Consider the following 16,162-nt stretch of genomic DNA (forward strand, 5'->3'; position numbering starts at 1 on the left):
TATTCCCTTCTTGCACTCGGATTCCGGCAGCATGTGCCGTTTGGAGTCAATCGATTTTCGTGAATTGTCGCTGATCCAGATTGACGTCATCGCAGTGAACGATACGACGCCGTGCCGGACGGCTGCCCGATCCTCCTGCATCGCGATGCGGGGCGATCGATCGCGATGCTCTTGGTACGTCATTTCCGGCTGCAGTAGTGAAACGAGATCACATGGCACCCATGAAGTCACTGCTGTTTTCAATGCGGGGTGATCAATCTTTCCCCCACACTCAATTGCTCGGCGCGCTGTTATTTGGCGTTTACCTCATTTGGCTAGCTTTCCGTTTGTACGTCGTAGATAGACAGACTGCTGCTGGTCTGCTGCAGCAAATTTATCCTGACTGACGCGCAAATTTGTCCGCATCCGTGCCATCTGGATAATTGGATTCTATGTTTCCTTTAAAAGTTCAGATTTTATAGAATAAGTTGTAGTACATTAGTACTGTGCCGTCTACATTATCATTCTGCCAGTCGTACAGAAACCGGTTTTAAGCAACAGTCAATCAGAAGTCTTTTTCACCATATGTTTGTCACATATCTGTCTTCCTGATCTTGCTTTATTTGTTTATTATCCGCCATGGGCAACACGGACTCAAAGGCTGGATTCCGAAAAGCCATTCAGGATTTAAAGAACAAAGATAAGGTAAGTTCGTGCGCATACGTGCGAGCCGCTCAAGATGAGTGCACAGTCAGTCTTCCTGATCTCGCATTTTACAAAATAAACCGTTAATACTAATACATTTTAAATTTGCTCTCAGAATTTACCGGACCGCTTTGCCTGCTTGTAATAAAATTGTTTCTTTATGAGTTTAGGCGAAGGGATTTAAGTAAATTTGCACTGTTTTTTATGAAAGAATTCGTGTGTGCTGTCGGATGATGTATCATACATCATGTGGTATGTGAAATTGTTTCGTGCAGATCATTGAGCCGGACAATGACGCGTTCTGGCGGCAGTTCTGGAGTGCGGAGCAGATGAACTTCCAGCTGACGGCGGCGGACGTGTTCAGTCTGGTGACGGCGGAAGACATTCGCAGTCTGCGTGAGGATGTCCCGCAGAATTTGGCCACGCTGGCCTTCAAGGCCATCGACCACCTGCGGGTGGCCACTGAGGGTGCCGCGCCCTGCACCACGCCCGCCCAACAACAGACGGGTCAGTCGGCGAAATGCATACCTAAACGAAACAGCGGTATTTTGAATCCATTTATTTCAGATCAAATTTTTCATATGGTTTCGAGCACTGAAGCTAGTGTTCCAATTTCCTTTCAATTGTTTCCATATTTTTTCGCGTTTTACGACAACAGTTAGTTTTTTTAACAATTCAGTTAAACTCAGTGCTGACTTTTATTTGTCGCTGATTAAGTTTCTGGAATTCATAAAATAAAAATAAAATAAAAAAGTATGGTAAAAAGTAGTTATTATAAAATATGTGAAAAATATCTTAGATTGAAGTTTCTGGTCAGATATTCGCGTGTGAGAAGCATTAAAAGTGACCAAAAGAACCTGCATTATTGTATATTGTGACAGTGCTGAACTGCGTGCGCTTGCTGACCCGGCTGGTGCCGTTTTTTCTGGAGGAGCCGGAGTGGCGCTCCTTCTTCTGGTCCGCTCTGCCCTCGGCCAGCGCTGCTTCCAGCTCCACTCGACAGGGTCCGTTGTCGCGCTTCCCCTCCTACCCGGCCGGCGGCTCCCTCGACTATCCGGAGCCTCCCACGCCGCCTTCCAGTGCCGGGGCGCGTTTCCGCCTCTTTGACGGCCCGGTTCTGGCTACCACGCTCATCAATTCGCTTTCGGTGTGTGCACTATCTTTCACTTTTCGTTTTGTCGCCACATCATGTTTTATTTATTTCGTTTACAGACACTGCTCTTCTGTCCCGGATTTACGGTCAATCAGCACAAAAAACCTTCGGTTAGGGCACTTTAGTTGGATATTGTTGTTTGATGGAATAATATGGAGTTCATGCATGTAACATTTAGTGATATATACGTGAAGCAGTGATATATCACGGCGCAATATAGGAAAATCAGCAGATCAGATATTTTCAGTTTCACTTAAAGTACAAGACAGGCATAGTATGTACTTCGTTATTGTGTAGTCGAACACGAACCTATGTCTGCTACGTGTACAGGAGCAAACGGAAGATTTGACTTCGTTGGACTGCGTCGAATACATTTGGGCAGCCGGGGTCGGCTTCGCTGTGTCACCGCCGCAGAATGCCAACTACGACGCGGCACGGATCGAGATTCTCCGTTTACTCCTGGCGTGTTTCTCGGAGTCCATGTACGGAACTTCCGGTTGGTTCCCCTTTGAGATTTTCTTCCGTAGCCGAATTGCTGCGTGTCATTTAACCTACAGGCCTGACTAGTGTTGGTTTCTAGCTTCGGAGGGACTGGTGTGTCCCAACCGTTGGCTAGAGTACTTCACAAGCGCCGAAAACCGGCCGGTGTTGCCGCTCTTCACCTCCCTGCTCAACGTGGTCTTCTCCTATGATCCGGTGGGCTACGGAGTTCCCTATAATTATCTCATGTTCGGTGACTCCAAGGAGCCTTTAGCCGAGGTGGCGCTGCAGGTGCTGATTGTCTGTCTGGACCATGTCTGCCGGGTGAAGGTCACCGAGGCCATCACGAAGGAACAGCTAGCGATGGAAAGCGATCCCGATGTGAGTTAGGTTCAAACAGAAGGAAAATAGCAGTTGCGGTAGAATTAGATAAGCTGCTGAAAAAGTAATTGTTGCAATATGATTCTGTGCAGCATAGAACATCCCATTCCGGCATTTTTTTAGCTTAGCTAAAAAAATGCCGGAATAGGAAATATGGTTGAATGGTTAGACACGTATACAATCATAGGATGCGGAAGCTACATGTATAAGACCGTCCCTTGATCTTTGTTAACTTCGAATGCCGATCACTTACAGCTGGAACAAACGATAGAAAATTGATAAAATATTTATAAAATTTTTTCCGAGTCAGCCCGGAAACTTTTAATAACGGTATATGTACTGGAAAACAAGTTTAATCGGCGTGTTGTAACGGTGAAGTGTGAATTTTTTAACGGTGTGCAGAGTGACATGTTGAAGAACATGTTCATCAACTACCTGTCGCGCATCCATCGCGACGAGGACCTGGCCTTCATGGCAGATGGTATGGTGCGGCTGCTGAACAATCCCCTGCAGGTAGGCTACCTACCCAGCTCCACGAAAAAGATTCACTTCCAGGCCGAATTGCTCATTCTCTTCTGGAAATGCTGTGAATACAACCGGGTCAGTGCCGCTTTTTGTTTCTTCGTGTCTATGTCCTCAAATATTTTGCTACTGCAGAAATTTCTCTACCATGTTCTCAAAAGCTGCGTTGTTCTCGACATTCTGATCCCCATTTTGCATACCTTGCATCAGAATCGCCTGAATCCCAGTACGAAATAATCGTTTGCTGATTTATAATGCACTATTTTTTATTGCTGTATCTTCACAATAAGAATGAATGGGCGTTTTTGAAATGCAGGTAAAATTGGCTTGATTCATTTGAATGTCTTTATTCTGCTGCTGTTGAGTGGAGAGAGAAACTTCGGCGTACGTCTGAATAAGCCCTTCACGGGTCGGGCGCTTCCGGATTTACCGGCTTTCACCGGCAACTACGCTGATCTGATCATTCTGGTGAGTGATCTTTCCCTAAACCAACAACTTTCGTTACAACCAAGTCACCCGCAGGTGTTTCACCGAATGGTGACCTCGGGTCAGTCTAAACTGCAGCCGCTCTTCGACTGTCTACTGACCATCATTCAGAACAGTAAGTGGGCGCTCGCGGCTCGATGCGTGTGGAAAGTCTCGATTATCAGTACTCAGTGATTTTTCTCCTGATAGTTTCGCCGTATGTCAAGAGTTTGGCCAGTGTCACCGCTACCAAGCTGCTCCACCTTTTCGAGGTAAGTATGTTTTCGCATTTCAGTTTCATAAATAAAGCAGCAGCATTTGCAGGAGTTGTTAACTTATTGTTAAAGCTTTAAGATTCTCCGATAATCCATTAGTGTTTATTTGAAATATTTTAACAACACTCACAGTAACAGACATTTTGTCGTTGGTTTAGGCCTTTAGTACGCCGTGGTTCCTGTACGCTAATCCCAGCAACCACAATCTGGTGTTTTATCTGATGGACACTTTCAACAACCTGATCCAGTATCAGTTCGACGGCAACGCGCCACTGGTGTACTGTATCATCCGCAAACGCGCCTTATTTCACCAGCTGGCCAATCTGCCTATGGACCCCGCCTTCATCGAGAAGACGGTACGCAACCGCAAAGGCAGTCGGCGGACATCGGTAGGGTCAGCCATCGAGACGGAGAGTGAGACAACCGAGGAGACACGGCGTCTCGAAGAGGCTGATGGTGAGGAAAAGAAAAGCCGGGCTTGCACACAACCTTGCCTCAAATTCCCGGTCAGTCGGCTACACTTTATTGGGATATTTTACAAAGCATTTTCCTTCGTTTCTTAACTGTTAAAGAATTAACGTCCCAGTAATGATCTTGTATTCTAGGAGTGGGTAAGATGACTGGCCGCGCTTCGGGCCAAAATTTGGAGGGTTTCATGGACGATAGCCCGAGTATTCTGCGTGGTAAGGAGCGTCCCTCGATGAGCGGCGCCTACGAGCCCGGAACATCCGGTATTCTCGAGGAGTCGGCCAGCGAATCCAGCGGGGATGTCGTTTTTGAAGCCTCTAATGTCGGGACCACGCGCATCCCGGTTGTCTCGCGTAGTAACGCCAATCTGGTGAGACAAACAGATTTTTTTGTCATACAGTATTTCATGCAAGCATGTTAATTTGAATTTAATTTTAAGAGCTTTAATTTGAATACGGTGCCGGTTAATCCTGCTCCTGGACCGCATGGAGCCTTGGGAGAAATTAGAAGTGAAAAAGTTGGCGTAGAGACAGGGCGGGAAGCATTGTCGCGGTCCGTGTCGGTGGCCAGTACGACGCGAAGCGCAGGATGGACGCCGACACCCGAATGGGTTAGTTCTCCCTAAATCTTGTCCCGAATTATGTTTTACCAATTTCTTCTTGAGCCGGCTTTAGATCATTTTACAGGGTGATTTTATAGCAACGGGCTCTGCTATGCACCAAAATAAAACAGAGGAATAAAAAACCGGCTTGGAAATTAACTTTTTTTGATAGGTCCGGTCGTGGAAGCATAAATTGCCGATGGCAACTGTGCTGCGTTTACTGCAGGTGTTGGTACCGCAGGTGGAGAAGTTTTGCATGGACAAGTAAGATATATAAATCCCCTGTCTCCTGTTGTCTGCCGCTAACCGATGTGCTGCTGTATATAGAAACATCACGGAGGAGACGGAGATCGTCAAATTTCTGCAGAATGGAACATTGGTTGGGCTGCTGCCGGTGCCGCATCCGCTGCTGATCCGTCGCTACCAAGCCAACGCCGGTACCAGCACGTGGGTGCGTACCTACCTCTGGGGCGTGCTGTACCTGCGGTGAGTTTAATACTATAGGCATGCTGGTGTGCATACTTCTATAGTACTGATGTGATTGATTTGCTGTTCATGAAGTACTGTAGTAATCAGATGATATTACATACTATCAACTATAGTATACTATGATCACAATTTTCGTTACATTTGCTGAGTTCCGCTGATGAAAATTCCACTTTTTGCTACGATCGTGGGTTGTCCTTGATGGAATCGTCGATGAATAAAAGTCATAGGCTAACGATGAAATTTTCTGTGGTGTAGGAATACGAATCCGGCGATTTGGTTTGATACGAAGGTGACGCTGTTCGAGATCCAGTCCGGCTGATGTGGGAATGCCGATTAGTACTCTCGGTGAATGTTTATCCGGTTGTGGCAAATCGTTTTATTGCGTTTTTAATTGTGAATCGAAGGTTTTTGTACTGTTTTTAACGCATTTTGTTAACGATAGGCATGGTATTGAAATGTTACTTGATTTAGTTCTGTGTACTAGTCAACATGCAGTGCTACATGTCAGAATTCCGCTTTTTAGATCTCTTTAAAATATTATTAAAAGTTCAGGTTCACCTTTGTTTCCGTGTTTTGTATTATGAATGTAAAGAAAACGATAAAGACCGTGTTTAGAAGACAAAAAAAGGAAAAAAGTGTGCTAGGTGTGGGGTTCGAACCCACGCGCTCTATTGAGCATCAGATCTTAAGTCTGACGCCTTAACCACTCGGCCAACCTAGCTATGTAACACTATCATGTTTACAATGTTGAACGAAATGAAACGTAACTCCGTCAACGACGCTATTTCACAATTACAGGAATATAAAAGCACTGTAATCACCGTCGTCGAACAGTAAATCCATTTTTTGATTTTTCTTCTTTGCATTATTTATATTGAGATGTATTCCTATGAACTCACAAAGCAACGGTCCTGAAATCAGCTTAAATAAAAAATTCCGACCCGTCAAAAACATACTGACAACGAAAATCAATAATATTTACTTAATTACAACGACATTCCCAAAATGCCTCAAAAACTACTGGCGGCAAACTCGATTAATACAACTCTCTTCTTATTGTCCAGCCCGTAGAATTCTGCCGGGTCCTTCCACAACATGCGGCTGGGAGGCGCGAAGAGAGGCAAAAAAGCGCTCCATGGACAGCTGCACGTCGGCATCCAGCGGCGGCAATATGGGCAGACCGGGCTCCGTCTTGATGTGCGTCACATCGCCATCGCCATGCTCCACCAGCGCTTTCAGATGCGGCGTTGACTGCCATGGTCCACCCAGGACGCCTAGATCCTTCACCAGTGGACGGCGACCCGGCTGGATATGGATTAAAATGCCGTAGGTGGATTTCCAGCAGGCAACGTAGTGAGCCAAGGACAACGGGACCAACTGCAAGCGCCACGAAATTTATATTAATAAAATTATTGGATAAAATTAAAATCAAAAAATTTATATGAAGAAACTGAAAAATGTTCAATATGAACGATTGGTAAAATTCATCCAAATCGTCAAAGACTCAGAGCAGATGTGAATTTAGTAATTAGGTTAACTGTTTACTAACTCCAGTTATCTTTCTATCACTACCCACAAAATACATTTAATAAAGAAAGAATTCTTTCAAAACGTTAAAATAATTATCAAGAAATGTTACTAAAATGGCGATTCCGAATTATATTAAATCAAAAAAATAAAGTGGAAAGCATTTTGTGCAAAGCTTCAGAGATATGTAAGCGGAAGTGCAGATTATCACAGTTTGAATTCACACAGGTGTCAAATCACCAGCACTGACCTGAAACTGGCTCTGTGGCGGCAAATGCCGCGGGAAGCGGGACATATTGAGCCCCACAGGCCGCATAACCGCTCGGGCTCCCACCACCAGCGGCGTGGTAAGGGCCACTAATTCCACCACCCGCGCAAACTGTACTCGGTGCACATTGCGTACATCGCCGCGGTTCAGCAGCTCACCCAATCGCGCCTGTAGATGCCGATGGGGATTGTAACTGTTCCCGCTGCGCGTCCCGAATTCCAGCAGCAACCGCCGCGTCCCACCGGACCACGCCAGAACCATCATCAGCTCCCGATTCACGCCGTAACTGATCTTCACCATCTTCACCGTGTATTCCACATCATAATCCCAATTCTCCAGTGATGCCGGTCGCGACTGGACAAACTTGTGGAAACGCTGCATTATGCGTAGCAGACTGACCATGGCGTGATATTCGTACCCGAACGAATCCACCACGTTCTCCGCCTGGACGCTGGACTCGTACGCCAGGGTGGTGTGCATTACGTCCTCGTTTTTTTGGAAGGGAACACCCGTTAGCGCCACATCCACAAACCAGCACGACGTCGAGGTGACGTTCAAACGCGCCATGCGGCGCCACGACACTCCGCGGATCTCCGCCTCCGCGGGACGCAGCCGCATCTCCAGTCCGACATTTCCGGCGCCCCGCCGGACACCCAACACCGCCCAGCCCTTCTCCTTCAAAACCGCTCGCAGATCCCCAAACATACTCATCTCCGCCATATCCACGATGATTCCCTCCATACCCTCCAATGCCCGGGGACAGAACCGCTTCCCACCGTCGAACTTGACTGCCCCACTGCGCACCGCCTTCATCACGGCCAACCGCTGCTTCAGCACATCAAATGGATTCAGTTTCTTCACTTCAGGGACGCTCTTAGGGGTCTCCCGCGCTAGATCCTGCTCCATCTGCTCACGGGACATCATCCCCGCCACCCGTAACACCAAACCCTGCGGTTCCACTAACAACACGTGATAGTCAATGCGGACATGATCGGGGACGGTGGGGTCGAGGTGGGCGGAGATGGCCAGCAGTGCCGTCGTCTCAATCTTTTTCTGGAAACGGAAGAGGGCGCTATGTGGTCCCAGCTGCTCATAGCGGCGGAAGACCTCCGAGGCCTGCGGCAACAGTCGGGGATGCTCGAGGATCATGGCATTATGTGCCAATCCTCGCACCACGGTCATCACCACGTCCAGGTACACCTCTCGCAGCAACCCCACTAACCTGTCCACTTTCCACACCGCCGTGCTGTTTAGATAGTCCTCTACGCGCCGTACATACACACTGTCCTTCAGGCAATCCACCCGCACGTTAAAAAATCCAGTGTAGTAGTTGATCCCGATCCACACCACGGCGTGGCCCATTTCCACCGCCACCCGGCACGGCAGCCCCTCAGAGCGACAGGCAAGATACCGGCCCACCTCCTTCTCCACACGACGCAGACGCTCCTTGACGCGGGTGTGGATGACTCCCATCAGGCACTCCTGGATGTCCAGCTGTCGCAGCGGAACTTTGTTAGGAGCGGCGGGGTGTGTTGTACTACAAAGTCAGGGCTGGGATCGTCGTCGGCCGGCAGAGCGATGGTGACGGTATGAGACGGGGTGCCTGGTATTTTTTTCGTGTTATCCTCCCAGTAGGCCAGCGTCAACGAGTGACTGGGTTTGTACAACTCGATACGATAGTAGTCGATACCGGTGTTGACCATGTATTTGGACACCTGACTGTACAGAACTTCCAGTTTCAGGCTCTGGCAGAAATTGTGCAGAATGTTGTAGACCTGTCAAAAAGAAAGTAGTTAAAAATGCGACGTCTATAATATCCTGAACGAAAGGATGATCGTATAAGCATAAACGTGAGTGATCACATATGAAAGTATTTAATTTTTATAAAATTCTAAAGATGTCGATAATTTTCGAAACATTCACGGACCTCATCGAGCGGCTGCTCGCAGTCCATAATCCGCGTCTGAATGAGCTGTTTGACGTAATTTATCTGCTGCGCGTGCACCAGGGGCTTCCCGTCGCCCACGCGGCGGTGCTCCACGAGTATGTCGATATCGAGGATAAAGAAGGGCATCGACTTGTCATCTCCCATCACCGCCATGGCCACGCTGAATTCCCCTTCCACCCTGAACACCACGCGACCGTTGCCCACGGTAAAGTGGCGCATGGGCAACGGCGGCCGGTCACTAGTGACCAGTCGGTACATCAGCGCGTTCTCCAACTCCCAGACAGTCTCCGCCGTCTCTTCCTCGGTCAGCGCTTCCGGCGCGATGATCTTATCTTTGATACAGGCCGGAAGTCGCGGACAGGTGCGTGAGTTGAGCACGTCCACCGCGAAGGACACCTAAAATTCCCCAGAAAAAAAGCGCTAATAAATAACTCATATTCCTCACAGGTATTTCAGTACAAAATATCCATCGGCAATTTATCGGTACTTTTGTAAGTATTCGAAATGTTCTGCAGTGCTTGCGCTATCTAAAAAATCATATTTTTAACCGAATAATTTTCGGTTTCTTTAAAAGCATTTTGTCAGTTTATTGTTCAGAAGATTTTCAAAAGAGTTACAAGACCTTTTTTTTAAATACCAAGAAAAAAATAAATTCGTGCATATCTGTATTGAAAACAACTTTTGAGATTCGGAAAAGTAAGAAAACGATTTCCGTGAAAAAAAAATACAGAAAATATGCCACTCAAACTAGACCGCGCAATACGGTTTCCGTGTACGTGGACACCGTGTTCCTTTCAGCTCATACTGAACCGCAAACGTGCGCGCCGCATTTACCTGATAGCAAGGCAATTTGGAATTGGACAGCGTCTCACGCGACAATCGTGCCAGCACATCGGCAGTCTCCACAAACAACGCAGACTGCTCCTCCAGCGTATTGATAATGTGAAAGCACTTGTCGACTTTGGTCATATTGGAGGACCATTTGAGAAGCGCCAGGAAGCGCATAAAAAAGTTGCGCGTCCGCGACAGATACTGCATGATCTCCAGCTTACGGTCCATATCGGTCTTGCGGGCGCTGTAGGCCAGGTCTACCTCGGCCAGCAGGATGAGATCGTGGTAAGCGCGCTGGATGAGCATGTCGAGGAGATCCATCAGGCGTACCTGATTCCGCTGCGCTGGCTGCAGCGGACCCGCAGGAGCAACAGCCATGGCGGCAGTGATGGCGATCGAAGGCGGCTCCATGGCTGACTGGGAGAGGCTCTGGTGTATCGCGTTCATACTGAGCTCGACGAGAATTTTCAGGTTACTGAGGGGGAAATAAGGAAGATGTCATTAAGCCCGGGAGGATTCGCAATTCCAAATCAAGAAGTGAGGAACTACAGCTAGCGACTACTGATTAAAGTATTAGTACTGTACTTCGAAGATGAGCGTGACGCACTGCCTTACGATGTCAGCAGTTCACAACTTTGCAGTAACCGTCCACATCCGTAGAAATTCACACATTTTAGACTTTTGAAGATCTGACGAGTGCAGATTTATCTGACCAGAAACTTGATGTACTTACTGTGTTTTCGAAAATCAAAACTCAAAAGTATAGAAAAATCAAAACAACAACTGATGCACAAAGTTGCAAACAGTCCATTACGAGCAGTGGAGATGCTGCCATTCCAGCGATGCAGTTTTCCATTGCCATTACCCATTAGTAAATACAGTACTGTATTCAACTGCTTCCTGTTTTGATGGATAATGGATTGGGAACTTAAAACCGCTCCTCTTCGACGATAGGTTAATTAAACAACAGTCGTCATAAAATGGATCAGAACAAATTAATTTTTTATCCCCTTAAAATTATTTTTATTGCTCACGTGTCGTCGAAGCTACCGCAAGAATTAAATCGGAAGTCGTAGCCCATTTCCACTACTTCTACAGAAAGAATATTATCGCAATCGCTCACGATGGAACTTCGCTTGGCCACTCCTCCGAGTAGCCCCTTTCTTATCACTGTTGTTGCACGTGCCACAGATAGGTACACAAACATTACAGTAATCGAACCGACCCCTGGCAGTCAACGTTTTCCCTTCAAGCTGCAGTCTTCTCCTTGTGCTTGTTTGTTCTTACTGAAGCGCACAGAATGGACAATCCGCAGGGAAATCGGGATCGCACGGCGTCCTTGTCGGGCAGCATCAGTCCTGACTGCGACTTGCAGGACTTCTTGACGGGCGAGCGCAACGACAACGAGCCAGCCTCATCCTCGTCGCAGTCAGGCAGCGCTCAGCTCCGTGAACGTAGGTTGCAGCTGCAAACAGGCCCGGCCTGGCTGCAAAATCTTGTTCAAAAAGTTGTATTCACTATTCAGTGAGTTTTCGTAGGCAGACGCCCGAAATCGCCGCCTGTTGCCAAATCGGGAATTTCACAGGATTTTCCAGCGAAATGAGATGCGATTGAAAGCCAAGGTGAGCGAGTGAAAATAACCATCAATCACAAGCACCAGCACTAATGTGGCTACTTTTTGAAATGACAAATACTTTTTAGAGCTTGTTTCATTTCGAAGGTTACATTATTACTTTGTATGCGAGTAAATTAAAATTGTTTACTGTTACGAATTAATATAACTAGCCAAACCAAATACGAGATAGTACGGTAACACGCTTGTATTATTTATTTAATTTTGATTTCGTACCGAAGTATTACTGGCGTATCGCGCGGGTTTTGTATTTAATGTTGTGAAAGATTTCGTTTGAGAAAACTGTTTGCGCTGAATTGAACAGATTTTAAAAGCGAAATGCGAGGAACAAGTGGAGCACTTCCAGGAGATATCCTATGTTCGAAGAGCTGATGGGGCAGTTGGACCACCCGGAAGGCGTCCCCTCGGCGTATCCGTCTAGCAGTCAACTGAAGCCGGTGCCCAAGACCGGCAAACTGGTCAACAAGCGCTTCTACGCGCGACCATCGCTCTTGACGGAACTGTTCGAGATTCCACATTTCCAAACCATCCACTACATTTTCATTGCCGGTGAGTAGGAGAAATTGCTGTCTTCAGTCACCCTAATTTTCATTTAAAATGAAAACAGATACAACAATTTACTGTGTATCTTCATCTTTTACTTTATATGCGGTTCATCGTTAGCATTAAATAAAGTAAAATACATTCAACGTGTAGCTGTTTGTGCTGACTGAAGTTTTGACTGACCGCTTGCCTTACCGCGATGATATTTTAATTTGTAGTTCTGCTGGTATTCGGTCTGTCGACCATTGTCAACGACTTCATGTTCCACGGAACGTAAGTACAGTATATAATATAATCCACGAGTATTATTCTACGTACGCCACTTACTGTGTGCCAGGAGGCGATTTTGAGAAGCATTTTGTGGAATTAGCAAAGCGCTGCGCATTGGGCAACCCCTGCGGGTTTGATGTTTTTTCGATTTGTTCAAACTCATACAATCCATGCGTGCCATAGCTTAAAAAATGCGAAAACAAGTTTTAAGTTTGAAAACGAAAAGTTTGAGTTTATAAGTAAAAAATTCTGAAACAAACGAATGTTTTACGATTTAAGGGAAATTCATTCCGCACTACTTTAGCGTTTGCATTATTTCCGGTAAAATGGCCTTGAAACTGTTTTGTTAGATTTGGATTGGATTTTAAAGTGCTGCGTTACAATTTCGGCAAGTTGTCGTCGGTAATGGTGGTGTGGCTGTTCATGCAAGCCTTCACGTTGCTCGGTGTCTTCGGTGCCCTATTAGCCTGGTCGCGTTCCCGGTTTACTTCCTCCAGGCCCGGTAAGTCGTGATTGGACGTCCGCTTATCCAGTATACCGAATCATCTGAATGCACGCTATGTAGAGAATAAAATCATTTTATGTTTCACTGAAAGAAAACTGCGCTTTGCTAGCATGTAAGTATCCGCCATGACGGTTCTAAAATCTTAGTAATGTAACGCAACAGGTGCCCACAACGCTAGGGTCGCATTTCTAGCGCGGGCCGTGGGATTTTAAACCTAGTCAAAAAAAGGAGTAAGAAGCGCAAAGACAGGAAGAACACATTCGCCGATATTAGTATGCTATCGTATAGATACAAGTGCAAAGTAGGCAAAACAACGTTAATACTACAGTAGCTTATGCATTGAATCTGCAGACTTTTAACAAACATTTACAATAAATTGTACCGTAGTGGCTTGTGCGACTGTCAGCTATATTACTTGTCAAATGAATGCAGCACAAAATGTTTTGATATTATAAACACATGACCTTTGTGGTATCAAAACACGAGCGTTTTGATATTATCTGAACAACAGAATGATGTGTATTAATATTTCCCTTTGTCTGTTGCACTTCCATAGTTTGCTTGCTGTGCTTGACATAGGAGGCGTGGATTATGGGTTCTTGGCGTTGTATATCGTCTACCAAATCACTTTTCTCGTGATTCCCGTTTATTACTTGGTGCATTTGGACTTGCCGCCGGCGTCGACGGCCATTGTTATGTGCGAGCAGGTGCAGTCACAACAAGTTTGGGCATTATTGGCACCACTGGATTTTGGTTTTCTCTTGCTAGATTCGTTTTATGATGAAGTCGCACGCGTTTGTTCGTGAGAAGATCCCGGTGATCATGAGAGCCGACGGGAGCTCCGGTGAAGGTGTGCTGGATTTCAGCAGATACCTGTATTTTCAGTTCGTGCCGACACTGGTTTATCGCGATAATTATCCAAGGTCAGTAGCCATTTTGTACAAGCGTAGTCTGTTACGAAATAATGTCCTGTTTTTTTTTGTCGAAGAGCATCGGTTTTTAAATAAACTTCATGTGTCCGAGATGGTCATCAGAACTATGAAATCCGGCTATCTGTTCGCTGTTTTTATTTTGAATCAGTTTCGTTTACTGAAGTTTACAATGTTTTATGTCAGAGCATTGCACAGTTAAGTATACTAACGGTGCATACGTTTCTTATGCTGTTTTACTGCGTGTTTAGGACGAAGAAGATACGCTGGAGCTTCGTGGTGGCTAACCTGGCCAACGTGGCCGGCGCCATTATGTACGCCTACTACGTCTTCATCCGCTTCTGCATTCCTGTCTTTCGCAATTTTAATCATGTAAGAAATTTAATTTCCAACCAGTACTGTAACTTTATTAAAATTACGGCAAACATGACCGTGTGTAGGTGCATGTAAATCTACCGACGTTTGTCAGTTCCGTGTTTAGCTGCATCCTCCCCGGCTCACTTCTCTTTGTCGTGCTGTTTTTGCGTTGCTGCACTGCTGGATGAACGCCTTCGCCGAGATGTTCCGCTTCGCTGATCGTATGTTCTATCGGTACGAAGTGTTCGTAGTATTTGGATAGATGCAAAAATACCAAATGTAAAAATTTAATACGGTTGTGTGCGCCTTCGATTGTCATATATGGATTTATTGTTTGCGCAGTAGTGTTTCTGATATAAGACAATGTAATCGCGATAATGTTTTTTTCCTGATGACTGTGTGAAAACATTGTCACATTTATTTAAGAGTTTGCTATTATGACAGCGACTGGTGGAACTCAACTAATTTCTCCAATTATTACCGCACATGGAACGTGGTGGTGCACGATTGGCTTTACTCGTACATCTACAAGGATCTTTACCTGGTGCGTGTTTCTCCCCCTGTGCCAACTCAAAAACATGTGATGACTCTATGGTTATGACAGTTGTGGGGCGCCAAATACCGGCATGTAGCCACCCTGGTGACCTTCATCACGTCAGCCATCTTCCACGAGTACATCTTCTGCTGCACCTTCCAGTTCTTCTACCCGGTGCTTTTCGTCATGTTCGGTGGCATTGGAGGTGTGTTTTTCACTGCATCTGTAACAGATTGTTTGCTAACGACCTTGTTTATATTTGTAGTGTGGTTGATGTTTGCGACGCAACACCGTTCCTCACCGCCGTGGAACGTTGTCCTGTGGGTGCTGCTGATGCTGGGACTCGGTACAGTTCGGTCATCACGACCCCCATAACTTATGACGTTTTTTTAACGGTTAAGTTATGCAATCTACTCTAGGAATGCTGATGTGCCTTTACACAATTGAGTATTACGCGCGCTTCAATTGTCCCGCCAGCAGCGTAAGTATTGCATTGCCCTAAATAAAGTTTTTTTCTCAAAAACTTATTTGGTAATCCTTTAATGGCGGAATCTGTACGGGCAGGACAACATCATTGTGGACTATTTGACGCCGCGCTCCTGGACGTGCCATGTTGTCAGCATCGATAATCCCGCCAATACTACGACCTCTCAATGATCGTCCCTCCCGGATGTTGGAGAATTTACAATCCCGTTTCCGTTTCGAATTGTCTTTATTCCATTAAATAAACCGGTTTCTTGGGCTTCCATTTGGATACCTAATTGAGAATGAGATTATTCAGATTACGGATGGTGTTTTTCAAGCACGGTCTGTTACAAGCAAGTGTTTGTAGCTTTATTGTTCGCTACTTTTCAGGTAACAGTTACTCATGCTTTGGTGAATTTTGTAATTTTATTATTATTTTTGTACGGTTTTAATAAAACGCAACAGAAAAACGAAGCATAGATATTCAGTGAATGTTTAGCAATGTCCAATAAGACGCTTTTGGTTATTAATTACCGCGTCCGTTAAGTTACGAAGGGAGACCATCGCATCGAAAACAAGGACTTTTCACACCGCGTGTGAAGGTCACTAAATATTGCGAAGACTGAGTGCGGTTCTACTTCTACGTACCGTCGACAAGTCAGTCAAAAGAATTTGTGGTTTTGAGAGAAACGTCTTCCGCTGAGAAGAGACATCGATGTTTTGCGTTTTTGTCTAGGTACAAAGCGGCACAGACTGGTAGGTTTCGCTGCTCTTCGGCGAAATCGAACAAAATGCAGCGCTTTTTATTGCGCTGTCATTGTCCGCAGATATCG

At 45.9% G+C, this 16,162-nt stretch overlaps 3 protein-coding genes and 1 non-coding gene across 4 annotated transcripts; 2 read left to right on the forward strand and 2 right to left on the reverse strand.

Moving 5' to 3' along the window:
* The first annotated feature begins 210 nt into the window (after nt 1–210).
* LOC129590608 (protein HID1-like) lies at nt 211–4,707 on the forward strand. Its single transcript, XM_055485930.1, has 13 exons — nt 211–684; nt 960–1,191; nt 1,566–1,831; nt 1,897–1,947; nt 2,168–2,333; nt 2,418–2,698; nt 3,101–3,298; nt 3,356–3,446; nt 3,537–3,688; nt 3,743–3,821; nt 3,896–3,957; nt 4,119–4,466; nt 4,566–4,707. Exons 1-13 carry the CDS (start codon nt 619–621, stop codon nt 4,578–4,580), a joined length of 2,007 nt encoding a protein of 668 aa, XP_055341905.1. The 5' UTR covers nt 211–618; the 3' UTR covers nt 4,581–4,707.
* Nucleotides 4,708–6,156: 1,449 nt separating this feature from the next.
* Trnal-uaa (transfer RNA leucine (anticodon UAA)) lies at nt 6,157–6,239 on the reverse strand. The gene has a single exon. It is a non-coding gene; the product is annotated as a tRNA-Leu (tRNA).
* Nucleotides 6,240–6,389: 150 nt separating this feature from the next.
* LOC129590406 (mediator of RNA polymerase II transcription subunit 14-like) lies at nt 6,390–11,479 on the reverse strand. The gene is given in 5 exon segments (XM_055485612.1): nt 6,390–6,895; nt 7,296–8,824; nt 8,827–9,088; nt 9,241–9,657; nt 10,096–11,479. Coding segments are annotated over 5 exon segments (2,976 nt in total). The 5' UTR covers nt 10,540–11,479; the 3' UTR covers nt 6,390–6,571.
* On the forward strand, nt 11,092–15,803 carry LOC129590407 (sterol O-acyltransferase 2-like). The gene is given in 15 exon segments (XM_055485613.1): nt 11,092–11,546; nt 11,631–11,714; nt 12,030–12,274; nt 12,487–12,541; nt 12,889–13,040; nt 13,623–13,750; nt 13,812–13,966; nt 14,224–14,344; nt 14,413–14,488; nt 14,491–14,563; nt 14,774–14,873; nt 14,934–15,069; nt 15,130–15,210; nt 15,284–15,345; nt 15,429–15,803. Coding segments are annotated over 13 exon segments (1,425 nt in total). The 5' UTR covers nt 11,092–11,546; nt 11,631–11,714; nt 12,030–12,081; the 3' UTR covers nt 15,522–15,803.
* The last annotated feature ends 359 nt before the right edge of the window (nt 15,804–16,162 follow it).

This window comes from Paramacrobiotus metropolitanus, unplaced genomic scaffold, assembly GCF_019649055.1.
Source record: "Paramacrobiotus metropolitanus isolate TYO unplaced genomic scaffold, Prichtersi_v1.0 Parri_scaffold0000040, whole genome shotgun sequence".
Classification (NCBI taxonomy): Eukaryota; Metazoa; Tardigrada; class Eutardigrada; order Parachela; family Macrobiotidae; genus Paramacrobiotus; species Paramacrobiotus metropolitanus.

Bases quoted from the DNA above. Each gene is read 5' to 3' on its own strand.
- LOC129590608 (XM_055485930.1), top strand. From the start codon at position 619: ATGGGCAACACGGACTCAAAGGCTGGATTCCGAAAAGCCATTCAGGAT. The intron at 2,334-2,417 runs GTTGGTTCCCCT...GTTGGTTTCTAG, and splicing joins GTCCATGTACGGAACTTCCG to CTTCGGAGGGACTGGTGTGT. The intron at 3,958-4,118 runs GTAAGTATGTTT...TCGTTGGTTTAG, and splicing joins AGCTGCTCCACCTTTTCGAG to GCCTTTAGTACGCCGTGGTT.